This window comes from Oncorhynchus kisutch, linkage group LG1, assembly GCF_002021735.2.
Source record: "Oncorhynchus kisutch isolate 150728-3 linkage group LG1, Okis_V2, whole genome shotgun sequence".
In the NCBI taxonomy this organism is placed as follows: domain Eukaryota; kingdom Metazoa; phylum Chordata; class Actinopteri; order Salmoniformes; family Salmonidae; genus Oncorhynchus; species Oncorhynchus kisutch.
In genome coordinates, this window is record NC_034174.2 from 45,368,301 (window position 1) to 45,386,147 (window position 17,847).

The 17,847-nt window shown below is 46.0% G+C and overlaps 1 protein-coding gene across 1 annotated transcript; it reads left to right on the forward strand.

Annotated features, from left to right (window-relative positions):
- The first annotated feature begins 511 nt into the window (after positions 1-511).
- Positions 512-17,297, forward strand: LOC116374231 (uncharacterized). Its single transcript, XM_031825604.1, has 6 exons — positions 512-947; positions 8,631-8,899; positions 9,077-9,188; positions 11,414-11,506; positions 11,655-12,151; positions 12,327-17,297. Exons 1-6 carry the CDS (start codon positions 903-905, stop codon positions 13,783-13,785), a joined length of 2,475 nt encoding a protein of 824 aa, XP_031681464.1. The 5' UTR covers positions 512-902; the 3' UTR covers positions 13,786-17,297.
- The last annotated feature ends 550 nt before the right edge of the window (positions 17,298-17,847 follow it).

Sequence of the window (17,847 nt, forward strand, 5' to 3'; positions counted from 1 at the left end):
GGAGGGAGGGAGGGAGGGAGGGAGGGAGGGAGGGAGGGAGGGAGGGAGGGAGGGAGGGAGGGAGGGAGGGAGGGAGGGAGGGAGGGAGGGAGGGAGGGAGGGAGGGAGAACCTCTACTAGACAGAGAAGAATCTCCCTCCAACCGAGGAAAACTTTGCAGGGGGAGGGGGCAGGATACCCCTCCTCTCCTGTCCTCTACCCCCTAGTCTCACCATGTGAGAGGTGACCAATCACAGTGTGTGTGTGTGTGTGTGTGTGTGTGTGTGTGTGTGTGTGTGTGTGTGTGTGTGTGTGTGTGTGTGTGTGTGTGTGTGTGTGTGTGTGTGTGTGTGAGAGAGAGAGAGAGTGCGTGTGTGCGTGCATACATTCACAGTCCAGCCGGGTTACTATGCAAGAAGGGGTGGAGCCTCAACACAAGGCTGGCACAGAAGGAGTGAGGGAAAGCGGGAGGGAGGGAGAGAGAGGGAAGGAGAGAGAGTGTAATAGATAGAGGGAGGGGGTGTATAATGACAGCTGAGAGAGGGATGTGAGATTGTGTGTGTGTGAGGGCGAGAGAAAGAGAGAGAGCGGAAAGAGAGCTGAGGAGAAGAGAGTGCTGAGATCCTCTGTGTGTCAGTGGAAGCTGCTTCTGTCTCTCTGGATTTTAGCAGAGGCTGCCTCTGCCTCTGGTAGGGAGGAGAGAGAAGTAGAAAGAGAGAACAAGGGAGAAACAGAGAGCGCGAAGGAGGGAGAGCGAGATAGAGAGCGAGCGAGAGCGTGATCTTTCTTTCGATCTCTGCTGGAGCACAAGGATCTATGCTGAATACTTCGTCACTCTTTCTCCTCCTCTTCCTCTCGTTCACCGGACTCCTCTTTAGAACAGAGGGAAACCTCAGACTTGGCGCTCATCCGTTGCCGTGGCAATGGGCTGTCGGCTCTCAGGGCCGTGGTTCGGCGATGGATTGGGGGTTAGTGTGCACCCTTCTAAATCTGTGTGTGAGTGTGTGTGCATGCTAGTGTGTGTGCATGCTTTGTGCGTGCGTACTGTATGTGCATCTATGTGGGTGTGTGGCGTATCTGTGTAGATGGGATATAGAGTTAGGGTTGTGGTGATGTGTGGGTGTCATGTACATGATCAAGGAAATGGGGAATAACGGAACAGAATACACACCATGACATGATGCCTGCTGTGTGTGTGTGTGTGTGTACGCTTGCATATGTGTATGCAAGCATGTGGGTGTGTGAGAATACAGAATAAGAGTTAGATGGGCGTGTATCTTATTATAAGAGAAATGTCATATGTGTGAAAGAGTTATTCTATATTCTAGAATGATTGTGTCTACAGAAAGATTGCGTATATCGTGTCTGTTCTGCTGTCTCTGTTCCAGCAACATTCAGCTCTGTGTATTATAGTGAGGCTCTGTGATGGGGGAATTTGAGGTTTTGTGTGTGTGTGCATGTGTACATGACAGTGTGTGTGGGTACAATTGTGGGTGCCTGACAGTGTGTGTGTCTCTGTGCGTGTTTGTGTGGCAGCCTCTTGTGACCAGCGTTGATGATTACAAGCAGTGACAGCCTTGCCCATCCAACACCACTGAGAGCTGTGACGCTCTGACTCTCCCCCTCTCTCTTTCTCTATATCTCTGTCGCTTTCTCTCTCCCCTCTCCTCCTTCCTCTCTTTCACTCTTTCCCTCCTCTTTTTCTCAATCCTCTCCCCTCCTGTCTCTCACGTTCTCTCTCTTCACTTATCCTATTTAACTTACATTTATCCCTCTCCATATTTCCATCTCTACTCTTCATCCTCTCCTCTACCCTCTTCTCTTCTCCTCTCTTTTCCTGCCCTCTCTTTTCCTCTCCTCTCCTCACCCCTCCCCCCTCCATCTGCCGTGGGGTGATGCGTACACTCTACAACATTTCCTGTTGCTTTTACAGTAACATACAGGCAGTAGGTTGCCTGTAAGTTACCATAAAAAAGGTAGTATATTACCATACTGTATTTTACAGTATCCAATACTGTTACTGTAATATTTCGTACTGTGGTTTTTACTGTAATTTACAGACAACCGGCTGCCTGTACGTTACTGTAAAACATCAGTACAGTGCATTCCTGTAATATTTTTGCAGTAATTGTAATGAATTAATGGATGAATTCATTATTTTTATTTATTTATTTATTTAACCTTTATTTAACCAGGTAGGCTAGTTGAGAGCAAGTTCTCATTTGCAACTGCGACCTAGTCAAGATATATATTTTCCAAAACCCAAAATATTGTATTTTCAGCTTTTTTAGCTGGTGTTCAAAACCAAAGTAAAAGACTCAAAACTTAAAAATGGTGCACATGGGAAAAAAATATATATTTTATTTTTACGTTATTTTACCAGGTAAATTGACTGAGAACACGTTCTCATTTGCAGCAACTACCTGGGGAATAGTTACAGGGGAGAGGAGGGGGATGAATGAGCCAATTGTAAACTGGGGATTATTAGGTGACTGTGATGGTTTGAGGGCCAGATTGGGAATTTAGCCAGGACACCGGGGTTAACACCCCTACTCTTACAATAAGTGCCATGGGATCTTTAATAACCTCAGAGAGTCAGGACACCCGTTTAGTGCCCATAGAAAAGATTTACTGCTTCTAAGACTTGCTTTCGATGGGAATGACAGATCTATAACTCACAATTCTATGTCAATTTGGTCAGGTCCCTCAAAAAGTTACATATTACAGGTTCAAATTGGTACAGCACTCTCACTAACGGTTAGCACAAATGTAGCCTCTTACAAGGCACGCCTCAAAATATGTGAATGAGACATAAAAAACAATACCATGCAACAACTAGTGATCAAAAGGCTTTTGGCGCTCCAAAAATACAGTACGCTAATGTATTCTGTGGGGTGGAATTCGAAATAAAGCAATTCTTTATCTGCCCACAACATTTTCCCACAATGCACCATCATTTACAATATGGTGTTGTATAACCCTTGACAGTATTTTACTGTTAATAAATGTACAACTTTACTGTCTAAATCACAGTTTTCCATTTAAGTGTAATATTCATTAATTTGTAAATCATATAAATGTTGTACACACCTTATTTGGTTGATTCACTTCAGACCTTGATGTCGCTCCATCCGATCACTCAGAGTTACCAATTGCTAATACCACAATGCTGTGTGGTTACAGTAATGTACAGTTAAACCAAAGTTTCTTCAGGAATTTACATGATCATTAACTGTTTACGCCTAATATCACCCAGAGTGCATTGCCATTTACAGCAATTTACCGTAAATAATGAATATGGTACTTTACAGTTAGTGTTATTGTATAGTACTGTAAAAACAACAAGATTTTGTATCAGTGCACATGGCCCGCAGTAAAAGGCCATCATAATCCTGCCATTGTGTGTGAGAGTGTGTGTGGACAGTGGACTGCATGGATAAAACCATTAAATTACATCTCTCTAGCTTTGTGAAATGTGTATGTTCGTGTGTGTTCATGTGTATGCGTGTGTGTGTGTGTGTGTTACAGCATGCCTCAGATAAGGCTGGATGTTTGCTTGGCTGGGTGTCTCCTCGTGGGGTTAGCATGTCAGGAAAATCGCTCCAGATCATGTCGACACACAGATGCACAAACAAGCTCTAACTCATATACACAATCATAAACACACACGATTCAATTGTAAACGCAACACATTTTGCCGTTACACTCACAGAGATAGACAACACGCTCACACACAGTGCTTTCTCTGCAACCTTCACAGTAAATCAATTTATTGCACTCTCTCTCTCACATTCTATTTCTCTTTCTCCCTCTCTTTACTCTCTCTCTCTCTGTCTCTGTGTGTACTGTAGTAGGTGGTGAGTCGTGTTAGTGATGTACTGTAGTTAAGAGATACTGTGGACAACTGTGTCACTCTGGTTAGGTTATGGTGTTGTTGGCTCGCGGCTCTAGTGTCATGGCTCTGTTGCTATGCTTGGAATCAGGAGTGATTCATTGCAGAAGCCAGATATTGAATTCCAAAGGTTTTGTTTGTCCTCTTGGGTTGGAACACTGATATGCTCTTAGTCCTCATCTTTGCATCCCATCCCCTCCCTTGATTTGTATTTGTGTTTGTATTTATTATGGTTCCCCATTACTTCCTGCCAAGGCAGCAGCTACACTTCCTGGGGTCCAGCAAAATTAAGGCAGTTATATATTTTTTTGAAACCTTTACAATACATTCACAACAGATTTCACAACATATTAAGTGTGTGCCCTCAGGCCCCTACTCTACTACCACATAGCTACAACACAAAATCAATGTGTACACGTGTGTAAGCATGTGTCTGTGCCTGTGTTTGTGTTGCTTCACAGTCCCCGCTGTCCTCTCTGAACCACCCATCCCGGATCCGGTATAATTGTCATCAGCAACGCTGAATAGCATAGCGCCACAGTCAAATAATATTACTAGAAAATATTCATATTCATGAAATCACAAGTGCAATATTGCAAAACACAGCTTAGCCTTTTGTTAATCCACCTGTCGTCTCGACAAAACAATAAGTACACTTAGCATCAGGTAACTTGGTCACAAAAATCAGAAAAGCAATCAAATGAATTGTTTACCTTTGATGATCTTCGGATGTTTTCACTCACGAGACTCCCAGTTATACAACAAATGTTCCTTTTGTTCCATAAAGATCTTTTTTATATCCAAATACCTCCGTTAGTTTGGTGCGTTATGCCCAGGAATCCACCGGAAAGAGCGGTCACGACAACGCAGACAAAAATTCCAAATTATATCCATAATGTCTACAGAAACATGTCAGACGTTTTTTATAATCAATCCTCAGGGTTTTTCAAATATCTATTCGATAATATATCAACCGGGACAGTTGGCTTTTCACTAGGACCGGGAGCAACAATGGCTGCCTTTCTCTTTTGTGCACAATTCACTCTGAGAGCCCTCATCTATCTACTTACGTGGTCGTTCACGCTCATTCTTCAAAATAAAAGCCTGAAACTATGTCTGAAGACTGTTGACACCTTGAGGAAGCGATAGGAAAAGGAATCTGGTTGATATCCCTTTAAATGGAGCAATGGGAGGCTATGGAACATGGAGTTTTCAAAATAGAAGCCACTTCCTGGTTAGATTTTTCTCAGGGTTTTGCCTGCAATATCAGTTTTGTTCAAATCAAATCAAATCAAATGTATTTATATAGCCCTTCGTACATCAGCTGATATCTCAAAGTGCTGTACAGAAACCCAGCCTAAAACCCCAAACAGCAAGCAATGCAGGTGTAGAAGCACGGTGGCTAGGAAAAACTCCCTAGAAAGGCCAATACCTAGGAAGAAACCTAGAGAGGAACCAGGCTATGTGGGGTGGCCAGTCCTCTTCTGGCTGTGCCGGGTGGAGATTATAACAGAACATGGCCAAGATGTTCAAATGTTCATAAATGACCAGCATGGTCGAATAATAATAAGGCAGAACAGTTGAAACTGGAGCAGCAGCACAGTCAGGTAGAAGTTGAAACTGGAGCAGCAGCATGGCCAGGTGGACTGGGGACAGCAAGGAGTCATCATGTCAGGTAGTCCTGGGGCATGGTCCTAGGGCTCAGGTCAGTTGAAACTGGAACAACAGCATGGCCAGGTGGACTGGGGACAGCAAGGAGTCATCATGTCAGGTAGTCCTGGGGCATGGTCCTAAGGCTCAGGTCCTCCGAGAGAGAGAAAGAAAGAGAGAAGGAGAGAATTAGAGAACGCACACTTAGATTCACACAGGACACCGAATAGGACAGGAGAAGTACTCCAGATATAACAAACTGACCCCAGCCCCCCGACACATAAACTACTGCAGCATAAATACTGGAGGCTGAGACAGGAGGGGTCAGGAGACACTGTGGCCCCATCCGAGGACACCCCCGGACAGGGCCAAACAGGAAGGATATAACCCCACCCACTTTGCCAAAGCACAGCCCCCACACCACTAGAGGGATATCTTCAACCACCAACTTACCATCCTGAGACAAGGCTGAGTATAGCCCACAAAGATCTCCGCCACGGCACAACCCAAGGGGGGGGCGCCAACCCAGACAGGATGACCACAACAGTGAATCAACCCACTCAGGTGACGCACCCCCTCCAGGGACGGCATGAGAGAGCCCCAGCAAGCCAGTGACTCAGCCCCTGTAATAGGGATAGAGGCAGAGAATCCCAGTGGAAAGAGGGGAACCGGCCAGGCAGAGACAGCAAGGGCGGTTCGTTGCTCCAGAGCCTTTCCGTTCACCTTCCCACCCCTGGGCCAGACTACACTCAATCATATGACCCACTGAAGAGATGAGTCTTCGTTAAAGACTTAAAGGTTGAGACCGAGTTTGCGTCTCTGACATGGGTAGGCAGACCGTTCCACAAAAATGGAGCTCTATAGGAGAAAGCCCTGCCTCCAGCTGTTTGCTTAGAAATTCTAGGGACAATTGGGAGGCCTGCGTCTTGTGACCGTAGCGTACGTGTAGGTATGTACGGCAGGACCAAATCAGAGAGATAGGTAGGAGCAAGCCCATGTAATGCTTTGTAGGTTAGCAGTAAAACCTTGAAATCAGCCCTTGCTTTGACAGGAAGCCAGTGTAGAGAGGCTAGCACTGGAGTAATATGATCAAATTTTTTGGTTCTAGTCAGGATTCTAGCAGCCGTATTTAGCACTAACTGAAGTTTATTTAGTGCTTTATCCGGGTAGCCGGAAAATAGAGCATTGCAGTAGTCTAACCTAGAAGTGACAAAAGCATGGATAAATTTTTCTGCATCATTTTTGGACAGAAAGTTTCTGATTTTTGCAATGTTACGTAGATGGAAAAAAGCTGTCCTCGAAATGGTCTTGATATGTTCTTCAAAAGAGAGATCAGGGTCCAGAGTAACGCCGAGGTCCTTCACAGTTTTATTTGAGACGACTGTACAACCATTAAGATTAATTGTCAGATTCAACAGAAGATCTCTTTGTTTCTTGGGACCTAGAACAAGCATCTCTGTTTTGTCCGAGTTTAATAGTAGAAAGTTTGCAGCCATCCACTTCCTTATGTCTGAAACACATGCTTCTAGCGAGGGCAATTTTTTGGCTTCACCATGTTTCATTGAAATGTACAGCTGTGTGTCATCCGTATAGCAGTGAAAGTTTACATTATGTTTTCGAATAACATCCCCAAGAGGTAAAATATATAGTGAAAACAATAGTGGTCCTAAAACGGAACCTTGAGGAACACCGAAATTTACAGTTGATTTGTCAGAGGACAAACCATTCACAGAGACAAACTGATATCTTTCCGACAGATAAGATCTAAACCAGGCCAGAACATGTCCGTGTAGACCAATTTGGGTTTCCAATCTCTCCAAAAGAATGTGGTGATCGATGGTATCAAAAGCAGCACTAAGGTCTAGGAGCACGAGGACAGATGCAGAGCCTCGGTCCGATGCCATTAAAATGTCATTTACCACCTTCACAAGTGCCGTCTCAGTGCTATGATGGGGTCTAAAACCAGACTGAAGCATTTCGTATACATTGTTTGTCTTCAGGAAGGCAGTGAGTTGCTGCGCAACAGCCTTCTCTAACATTTTTGAGAGGAATGGAAGATTCGATATAGGCCGATAGTTTTTTATATTTTCTGGGTCAAGGTTTGGCTTTTTCAAGAGAGGCTTTATTACTGCCACTTTTAGTGAGTTTGGTACACATCCAGTGGATAGAGAGCCGTTTATTATGTTCAACATAGGAGGGCCAAGCACAGGAAGCAGCTCTTTCAGTAGTTTAGTTGGAATAGGGTCCAGTATGCAGCTTGAAGGTTTAGAGGCCATGATTATTTTCATCATTGTGTCAAGAGATATAGTACTAAAACACTTGAGCGTCTCTCTTGATCCTAGGTCCTGGCAGAGTTGTGCAGACTCAGGACAACTGAGGTTTGGAGGAATACGCAGGTTTAAAGAGGAGTCCGTAATTTGCTTTCTAATAATCATAATCTTTTCCTCAAAGAAGTTCATGAATTTATCACTGCTAAAGTGAAAGTCATCCTCTCTTGGGGAATGCTGCTTTTTAGTTAGCTTTGCGACAGTATTAAAAAGGAATTTCGGATTGTTCTTATTTTCCTCAATTAAGTTAGAAAAATAGGATGATCGAGCAGACAATATTTTGACAGTTTTGGAAACTTTATAGTGTTTCTATTCTAATCCGTCAATTATATGCATATTCTAGCTTCTGGTCCTGAGAAATAGGCCGTTTACTTTGGGAACGTTATTTTTCCAAACATAAAAATAGTGCCCCTAGCTTCAAGAGGTTGGTGTATTTTTATCTGTTTTAAACATTTGACTGCTTGCATCAGTTACTTGATGTGGAATAGAGTTCCATGTAGTCATGGCTCTATGTAGTACTGTGCTCCTCCCATAGTCTGTTCTGGACTTGGGGTCTGTGAAGAGACCTCTGGTGGCATGTCTTGTGGGGTATGCATGGGTGTCCGAGCTGTATGCCAGTAGTTCAAACAGGCAGCTCGGTGCATTCAACATATCAATACCTCTCAGAAATACAAGTAAGTGCTCTACAGAGTGGATGAGTGAACTCTGAACCCCCACAATATGTAGCCTAGTGCACTATATGGGGAATAGGGTGTCATGTGTCTCTTTGTGTTTCCTCACAGGTCAGTGGGCGGGATCTGAGTCAACTGACCAAACGGGATCTTTCCCACCTGAGCAAACGCGATGCTCTTAGAATCCTGGCTGCCTATGAGCAGCCAATCACATTGCAGATCAAGAGCCAGCGTGGGAGGGGTTATGGACTACAGGACTGCAGCACGCAGACTGAGAGACACTGGGAGCCTCTCACCCTGCCCCCCCACCTGGCCTTGCGCAGTCTGGGTGTCACAGCAGCCGGAACCATGCCCAGGGTCAACCCTGCCTACCAGGACAGGTACAGTCACAGATAGACACACACATACACACACACACACACACACACACACACACACACACTTCAAATGTCTATAAAAATTCACAAATATCTTCCTCCACTAATTGTTAGATTTGATGACTGCATATCTCTCTCTCTTCTCTTATTCTCTCTCTTCTATCTTCCTTTCTCTCTCAGACACTACTGCAGCCACATGAGTCTGCCTCGTGATCACCGTGAAAACGGGAGATATGAGTATCTACCTACCGCTCCACAAGACATAGAGGAGTTGGATCCACTTGGTTACCAGGTGACTGACTGACTGACTGACTGACTGACACACACACACGCCTACATATCTGTACATATCTACCTCAAGTACTCCAGTATCCCTGCACATTGTAAATGTGGTACTGTAACTGACCCTGTATATATAGCTTCCTCTCTTATTTCTTATTTCAAAACTATGAAATAACACATATGGAATCATGTAGTAACCAAAAAAGCATTAAACAAATCAAAATGTATGTTATATTTGAGATTCTTCGAAGTAGCCAACCTTTGCCTCGACGACAGCTTTGCACACTCTTTGGGAATCGATTGAGAGAATGCCAAGAGTTTTTGCTCAACACTTTTTTGGTTACTACACGATTCCATATGTGCTATTTCATAGTTTTAATGTCTTCACTATTATTCTACAATGTAGAAAATAGTCCAAATAAAGAAAACCCTGGAAGGAGTAGGCGTGTCCAAACTTTTGACTGGTACTGTAGGTGTTTCGTTAGTCATACGATTTTGATATCGATTACTGCCCTGTTTTGCAGAGTTTGAAAGGGAAGCATTTCACTGTAGTTGTGCATGTAAAACTTGAAACACACACACTCACACAGACACTTGGACAAACTGTCCCCTAGTAGTAGGATGCCACATGTAATGTCACAAAGCTTTTCCTTTGGTTTTGTATGAACAACAATCACTTGATGTTGTCAGCCAATGCCATACCCTATGATTAAGACTGTGGTACGTGGGTACTCTGACTGTGATTGGACCACCATTCATCACTCAGTACCTGTAATAGAGACAATCAATCAGTAGTGTTAAATCCTGCACCTCACTCATTCTTGTGACTGGTATAACTTCCTGTGTTGTAGACAGGTGATTAGAATTAGCCAAGATAATTAGCCCATTGTACTGTATGGTACAGTACATGTGATGAAAGGAGCTAGACCTACAGAATACTGTCTGTGTTGTTCTGCAAGTCCATTGAGAGGATACTATCTGTTGAAGAAAACGACCCCGGGGACTAGCGGGAAGCTCGTGGATTTAGTAATGGGTTGTATGGTTCTGGAGGTGAGAGTGTACACAGCGCTCTTTGAACAGGGATACATCTAAGGAAAAACAGATACGGAACTAGAGGAGGTTCAGAGCTTACTTCTCCGGGGTGTGTGTGTGTGTGTTGTGTGTGTGTGTGTGTGTGTGGTAATGTAAACATCGGGATAGCCTTTTTGTTTGAATAGGGCCCCAACTCTTCCAATGAGTTGCGTCTGAACCAGGGCCAACGTGCAGAAGAGCAATTCCAGCCGTCTGGTCCATATTGCATCCCTCTTGAAGGAAACGCACCCTTAAGAGTTCGCTGATCAAGGCTTTGACGCATTTAAAAAAATAAAGGCCCTTTTATTTTCTAGAGCGGCTGACTATGTACCAGAGTGTAGATCTGGGCTGTACAACGGTGCATTTTTTCAAAATGGAGCAGCTTCCCTCAGCCAACCCAGTCTGGAATTATTCATGCTGCCGACAAGCATTAGGGACCTGAGATGGAACTATAGACACATGTGTGCGCACACGCAGGATTGCTCAGGCACAAACAGTCAGTGGGCTTTGCCACTGTATACATAGAAGAATAACCAAATCGATACATCTAAATCATTGACACGTTTGTCATCAAGCACATACAAACACACCACATACAGTATATACCCAAACACACTCAGCGAAAAACGCACACACCCGCGTACACAGGCTCGCACAACCATAAACAGCGCTCACGTGTTCAGCGGGCGGAATGTGAGCTGCGCCTCATGAAATCCCCTTGGAGAATGGAAGGATGCTCAGCTTAGGATACAGAGGGGAAAAACACACTCCTCTCTCCCATCTACAAACATACTCGTTTACAGTCTACATCACACGCTGATGCAGATACTGCTGCCAGACACAACCTACAGTTCAGTGCAGTAAATCTGTATTGCAAACCTACAGCATGCAATTGACTTGCATTAACGCCCACACTTAATAATCAGGACTTTTGATAACAAAGGGATATTTAGGGGGGATTTTTTTGAGAGGCTTGTTTGCTCCAATACAATTATATTTGAAAATGGAAATTACATAACCAAAGTTCTCTAATTAGCTTTATCAAAAAATCAGATGCTTGTTTATTCACGTAAGCACACATTATTCATAGTTGGTTCAACATTGATTAACCGCTGGCTCTCTCACTCCCCTCTCTCCCTCTCTGGGGACCTCTCTCTCTCTAAGGACCTGGAGCTGGCCAGTCGTGTTCCGAGGGATCAGAGCTGTCTGATTGGCTGCTGCAACAACCTAGAGGAGCCCAGCAGTTACCACAGCCAGGTGTGTGTATGTATGTGTGCGTGTGTGCTTGAGTGTGTGTGGGTGGATGGGTGTTCATGTCTGTGTGTATGTGCTGTATAGCTGCATACTGTGTGCTATCGCTAACCTCTCTCTCTCTCTCTCTCCCCTCCCTCCCTCCTTCCTTCAGACTGAGGATGAGGACTATATGTTGGAGAAACCTCTGGGCTACCTGCCTCTCCACCATGAGCTGGACAGCGGCCTGGGCTGGACCGACGGTAGCCTGCACCAGGGAGACCTTTCTGGCCTGGAGACAGAGGAGGGGGGTCTGGAGGAATGTCACCCCAGGGGAGTGGCGGTCAGTGGAGGAGGGGGTGGAGGTGGGGGGTCTCCATCCTCTGAGTCCTTCATCTCGTCTGAGCTGAGTGACTCGGGGTTCTACAGCGTGAGCACGGGAGAGTTCCGCCGCTTCCAGAGGCTGTTAGAGAAGCGCATGTGCCTGTATAAAGCTCGTCTCCACCACCAGAGGGAGGTGTGCGAGCGGGAGCGCCGCGACAGCTGCCAGAAGAACCACAGAGAGCTGCTTGAAGCCATCCCTGAGGCACTGACCATGCAGCCCCAGCCCTCCTGCTCCATGCCTGGCCTGGCCGCTCCATCCATGGGCCCCCCACCCCACGGACTCTTCAGGTAGGGGTTTATCACCAGACAATGATCATTATGATTGTCTTAATTTTCCATTATAACGTGATCCATAGCCATCCATCTTCAAAGTTTCCTCAGTCCAGTGTTGAACGATGATAATGCATGTTGTTCGTCACTGTTTCATCGCATTTAAAACTCCTGTTGCCCTCTGTATCTTCAGGGTGTCGTCCGTCCAGTTCCGGAAGGCGGATCGTCCCTGTCTGAGCAGACACAGCTCAAGCAGCGGGTCCCTATTCAACCCTCACCACGCCCCTGCGCCCCTCTCTGCCCATGCGCCTGTCCTCTCCACCTGCAGTACCCCCTCTGGCCACCGCAGGCCGCCACCTCCACTGCAGCATCAGGGCTCCAGCTCAATGGGGCAGCTGCGGAGAAGCAGAACCCTGCACCACCGTGGCCCACCCCAGGAGCGTGTCAGACGGGCCAGTCACCCGTCATCCCCCTCCTATGCCACCCTGGAGCATTGTGGGGTAGCGCCACCTAGAGGCCTGGAGCTGGGCCTGCCTGAAGAGGGAGAATCAGAACTGGTCCTCACACACCCAGCAGGATTGGCCCTCTCACCCCAGCAACATGCAACCTCTCTGGGGGAACACAGAGGAGCTGTGCCCTTACCAAGGGGACATTACTGCGACAATAGTGGAGGTCGTGATCAGCTGGTTAACGACAGGAGGCAGCAGGAGAGGAGCTTTATGTCAGAGATACCAGTGCGGGAGAGGGAGCAAGAGAGAGAAAGAGAAAGAGAAAGGGAGCGTGAGAGGGAGCGTGAAAGAGAGCGAGAAAGAGAAAGAGAGCGAGAAAGAGAAAGGGAGCGTGAGAGGGAGCGAGAAAGAGAACGAGAGAAAGAAAGAGAGCGGGAAAGACAAAGAGAAAGAGAGGTGCGCCGCTTCAGCACCCTCAGCCACCCTCCCCAGACATCCATGGACATCCATGAGACATGGCCTAAGCCGGCCAATCGGCTGTCCCACCAGGGGTCAGGGGGTGGTGGGGGCCTCTACAGCACCCTGGAGGGCCACACTGGGGTCGGGGCTGGGGTCGGTGGAGGGTCCAGGAAGTGCCCCAATCCTAACCCCAACCCGACCCCCAACACTAACTCCAACCATCCTAACCCGAGAGCTGTGAGGAACCAGATTCTTCGAGACCGGGCGTCGCAGCTGGCGGACGAGCGCAGCGGGATGAGTACGGATGAGGAGAGTCAGGAGGTGATGAGGGGGAGGTACTGGAGCCGCACAGAGAGACGGGAGCACCTCCTACTGGCCCGCGAGCAGAAACAGCAACAACAGCAGGCCCGAGGGCAACAGGCTTACACAAGGCCAGGAGCCAATGGAGGATCAGGTTCTCTGAGAGAGGCAGGCGTTAACACTAGAGGAGGAGCTATGGGAGGAGGAGGGAGAGGAGTTATTCAAGAGGAAGAGGCTATGTCTGGAGGGGGAGGGTCTTTGGGAGATGGCCGGTGCAACACGGTGCTGGAGCTCAGCCAAAGGAAGTTGAGTCGTCTGCAGAACAGGAAGCTGTTAGATGATTGGACGACGGTGGAGGAGCTGCTGACTCATGGGACGAGGCTGGGTACCCGAGACGAGATGTCCCTCTGTCCCAGCTCACTACTGACTGTCACTACTGTATAGGGTGTGTGTGTGTGTGTGTGTGTGTGTGTGTGTACATGCGTGTTTTCCACTATAAAGCACCACGGACAATAGCTTTGTGTGTGTGTGTGTGTGTGTCAGTGCATGACCTTCTTACTAACTGAATACTGTAACACACTGCAAGTGTGTGTCTGTTACAATCTGTGAGTCTGTGTGAGAGAGGAGCGGTATGTGTTTGTGTGTGTGTGTGTCTGCACCATGTCTGGCTGCCTCATGCTCATGGGGTTTGAAAAACAGTTTTCTAAAACACAAGAGAGAGAAATAGTAATGGCGTCTTTTTGTAGGCACTAACTCCGCCATGGTTCGTTGAACAAAGCCGATGAGGAAAATGAATGGCGTTTTTGTAGGGGTTTTGGATAAATGCCGAAAATAAGGTCTGTGTGGAAACGCTGGCTTAGGAGATCTTATACATTTTGTTCTGTGAGAATCTTCATCAGCTAATGCCACTTTTTGTTAATTTTGTTGTTATAAAAAAAACTTGAATCACATAATTCATAAAGGTCACGTTAACTGACTGCTATTATCTCATTCGGTATTTGTTCCAAAACTCTTTCCCCATTCACTTTTCCCATCGGGATGGATGAACGAACCAGAGGTAACTTATTTCCGGGTTTTAAGACTACAAGCTGGCGAGCTCTATACAGTATCATGTCATTTTGTTGCTCTTATCTTTGGGTCATTTATTTATGTAAAAAAAAAAAAAACGCTGACTGGTGACATTGATGAAACATTGACTTTTACGCCTCAACTAAAAACGTGACTGAGATTTCTAAAAAGCAATACGGCACCGTAAGAGAATCCGCCAGAACAACGCTCGCTGGACATGAGATCTGACACCGATGCCACAGCACAGCAAGCGTAGCACTGTGTGTTCATTGATAACCACCCCGCTCAATCGACGTGTTTTTGACACCGAGATCCAGTTTACATTCTTATAGGGGTAGGGTGTTGCAGTGGGAGATGTTTGTACCAGTACCTGATGTGATTGTGCTCAACCCGCCTGGTACCCTTGATTCCGCAACAACCAACCCAACCCTCTCCACCCTATCGTTGGCTTGACGTTTACGTGACCTGTTTCCAGGGATCGATACTGTAGAGTAGATAGATGGAGTAAGCTGACGCTGAGGCTGGCCAGAGGTTAATGGTAAATAGTTGTGGTACTTGGAGGCCTCTGCAGGTTAGGAGTCAATTAGGCCCAGGAAAGAGGCTGGTGTTTTTACAGTTAACCCACAGAACATTGACTGTACAGGGAAGGGACACTGTCCAGTGGAATGACTGTAGAATGATCTATTGCTGTTGTTAATTAGATCACAAAGCATTCATGGAAGATTATGAATGAAATTGTTTTGTCGTAGTGGTGTAGAGCCTTTCCAGATATAACACTCACAATCCATGTAAACAACAAACTTTTTATTTAAAAAAAAAAATAGTCATTTGATGGTTTATTAATGGTTTGAAAGGAGCGGACCAGGATTCTGTATATTGGTCTTAGCTGGCTATGTATAGCCTTGTTCCTTCTGTGTTATTTTCTTCTGTACATATTCATTATGGAACGTACCGTACAAGGCTAGGGTACAGGGTCGACAATGGGGTGTTTTCGGCTCTAGTTGCCGAGGGCCACAATGTCTGTAAAATTGTATTTCTCCCTTGATTGATAAGACAGATGGGGGTCAGATGTATAATAAAAAAATAAAATTAAAAAAAGGCTTTATGTCAGGGTTATGCAGACTTATGTCAGGGTTATTGCAGACTTATGTCAGGGTTATGCAGACTTATGTCAGGGCTATGCAGGATTATGTCAGGGCTATGCAGCCCTGTTAACTCAAGGTTCACTGTGGTAGGTACTACTCACACTGTCATTGATAATTTAATGTAATAATAAGTGTAATTTGCTTTGTGATTAGTGTCGTCAGCACTCGTCATTAGTGGCACATGGCGCTACAGGATCACACACCTTAATGCAGTGAGTGTGTTACTCACACATTCTCACACCGCGTGTGGTTCTTACACACACACACACACACACACAGCAAGAAGGACTCACACCTGCCTGGTGCGTGAGCTGAGAGAGGCAGAGGAAGAGGGAAATGGAAGATAGAGGGAGAGGGAAATAAATACTGAGAGAAAGAGAATGAGGGAGGGATGGAGAGAGGGAGCGTGATGGATTCGTGGCTCTCTCCTCGAGGTGTTCCACGTCACACTCGGCATGACTCAAATGCTCGGAATAATGGATGAAAAACGACAGGATTTATTCCCTCCATCCCCTCTATTTCTCTCTATATATACTGTATGGTGAGGATTATTAAGGCTGAAAATAGCCTTCCTTTCCTGTGAGAAGTGAAATCGCACAGGAGAGACGCTTGGGGTGGAGGGGGGACTTGTGATTTAAAGTGGTGCACACCTCTGGTTCCTCTCCCTATTCTCACTATACTGTTTCCCCTCGGACAGGGCTCCAAACGTCTCCCACACCGTAGCGTCTGCGCAACTCTTTGGTTCTGCTCGTTTTCACTTTTCAGAAGACTCTTTTTGGGGGCAGGATGATGATGTACATGTGGTTGTAATAAAGAGATTTTAATTAGCTACTAAAACCCGCCCAGTGTTTGAATTGTTGATTCCACAATGTGATCAGACGAGTGCATTTAGCTCCACCTTGCCTTCCATACAGAGCCTCCTTACCTATTCCGTTCCTTCCCGATTTTCCTCCAGCCATTTTGTAAACCTGTTTTATTATGAAGTCTTTTCCACATCCATTTACATGTGGTCCTCCACTCTGAGCTGTCCTACCTGATCTGAAGAGACCAGAGCGCAATATGGCCTTCGGTTCCACCTGTCAACTTCTTTCCCATCCGTGTGTGCGTAACTAAAAGGACACAAGTAGAGGGATCCCACTCCTCTAAACTGACCCATTCCACCCCATCAATAGGGTCATTGTTGATCCTCTCGGTCCTCCGAAAGTTCATGTCACGTTGACAACAGGCTAACGAACCAGTTTTGATGATTAGAACTTAGTGAGGACTGACCATGGTGATCTGATATCTGGAAGGATTTACAGTAAATACTTGACACCCTTGGGAAACAGATTCTTTAAACAAACCTCAAATAACACCCTATTTCACATACAGAACACCACAGACACTCCACTCAAAATCCAAAAAGTACATTCTATGGGCAATGGTAGCATATGTCGTAATTCGAGGCCCAGACATTGATCGGAATGTGACTTCTACCTGGTTTAAATACGTCTATCCTGTCCCTGGTCTGACTCCAAACTCATGTAGTCAGCACCACCCACCCATCCATCACCACAACGGCAACATGCGACACCACGCCTGGCCAATTATCTAATGAGCTTGGTCTTACATAACCAGTGTGAATGATAAGCCAGTCAGCCATGCTGAGGAGATGCACCTTCTGCCCATACACACATTCCTTTATTACCCTGACAGCCTAAGAGGGTGAACAGCTGTCCACACATAGGCAGTCAGACCCAACTTGAATCTTTCCTATAGGCCTACCACATTTCCATCTGCAACATTGGTCCACCCTACCATATAAGCAATGCACACACAGGAACCGGGAAGGTTTAACTAGCCAGTTAGCTGTTGTGGTGTCTTTTCTTTTCTCTTAATCACATTAGCTTCAATTTTTTTTTAAATAAACTACTTTTGCAGTGGGTATAGGGCCATATATATTCATTTACTGGATGACCGCAATCAGCTCCATACTCTGAATTATTCACCTGTGTGAATCCTCTTGTTCCTGATCGGCTCTTACAAAATAAAGGCAAAATGGAACCCAACTGTGCAGTAGCACAAAATGGAATCCAAATGACAGGGAAAAGCTCTTCATTATCACTACCTAGCTCTCTGCCAGGCAGTGAGTGAGGCTGTATCTCACCAGGCTCCGTCCTGTTGGGGGGGGGGGGGGGGGGGGGGGAATTGGCGTTGTAGCAGCGCCATCTTGTGCCACAAACCTGTCATAACATTCTGGCGGTTACAAAATGGTGCATGGCCTGCTTACCTATGATTGGTGGAGAGGATACTA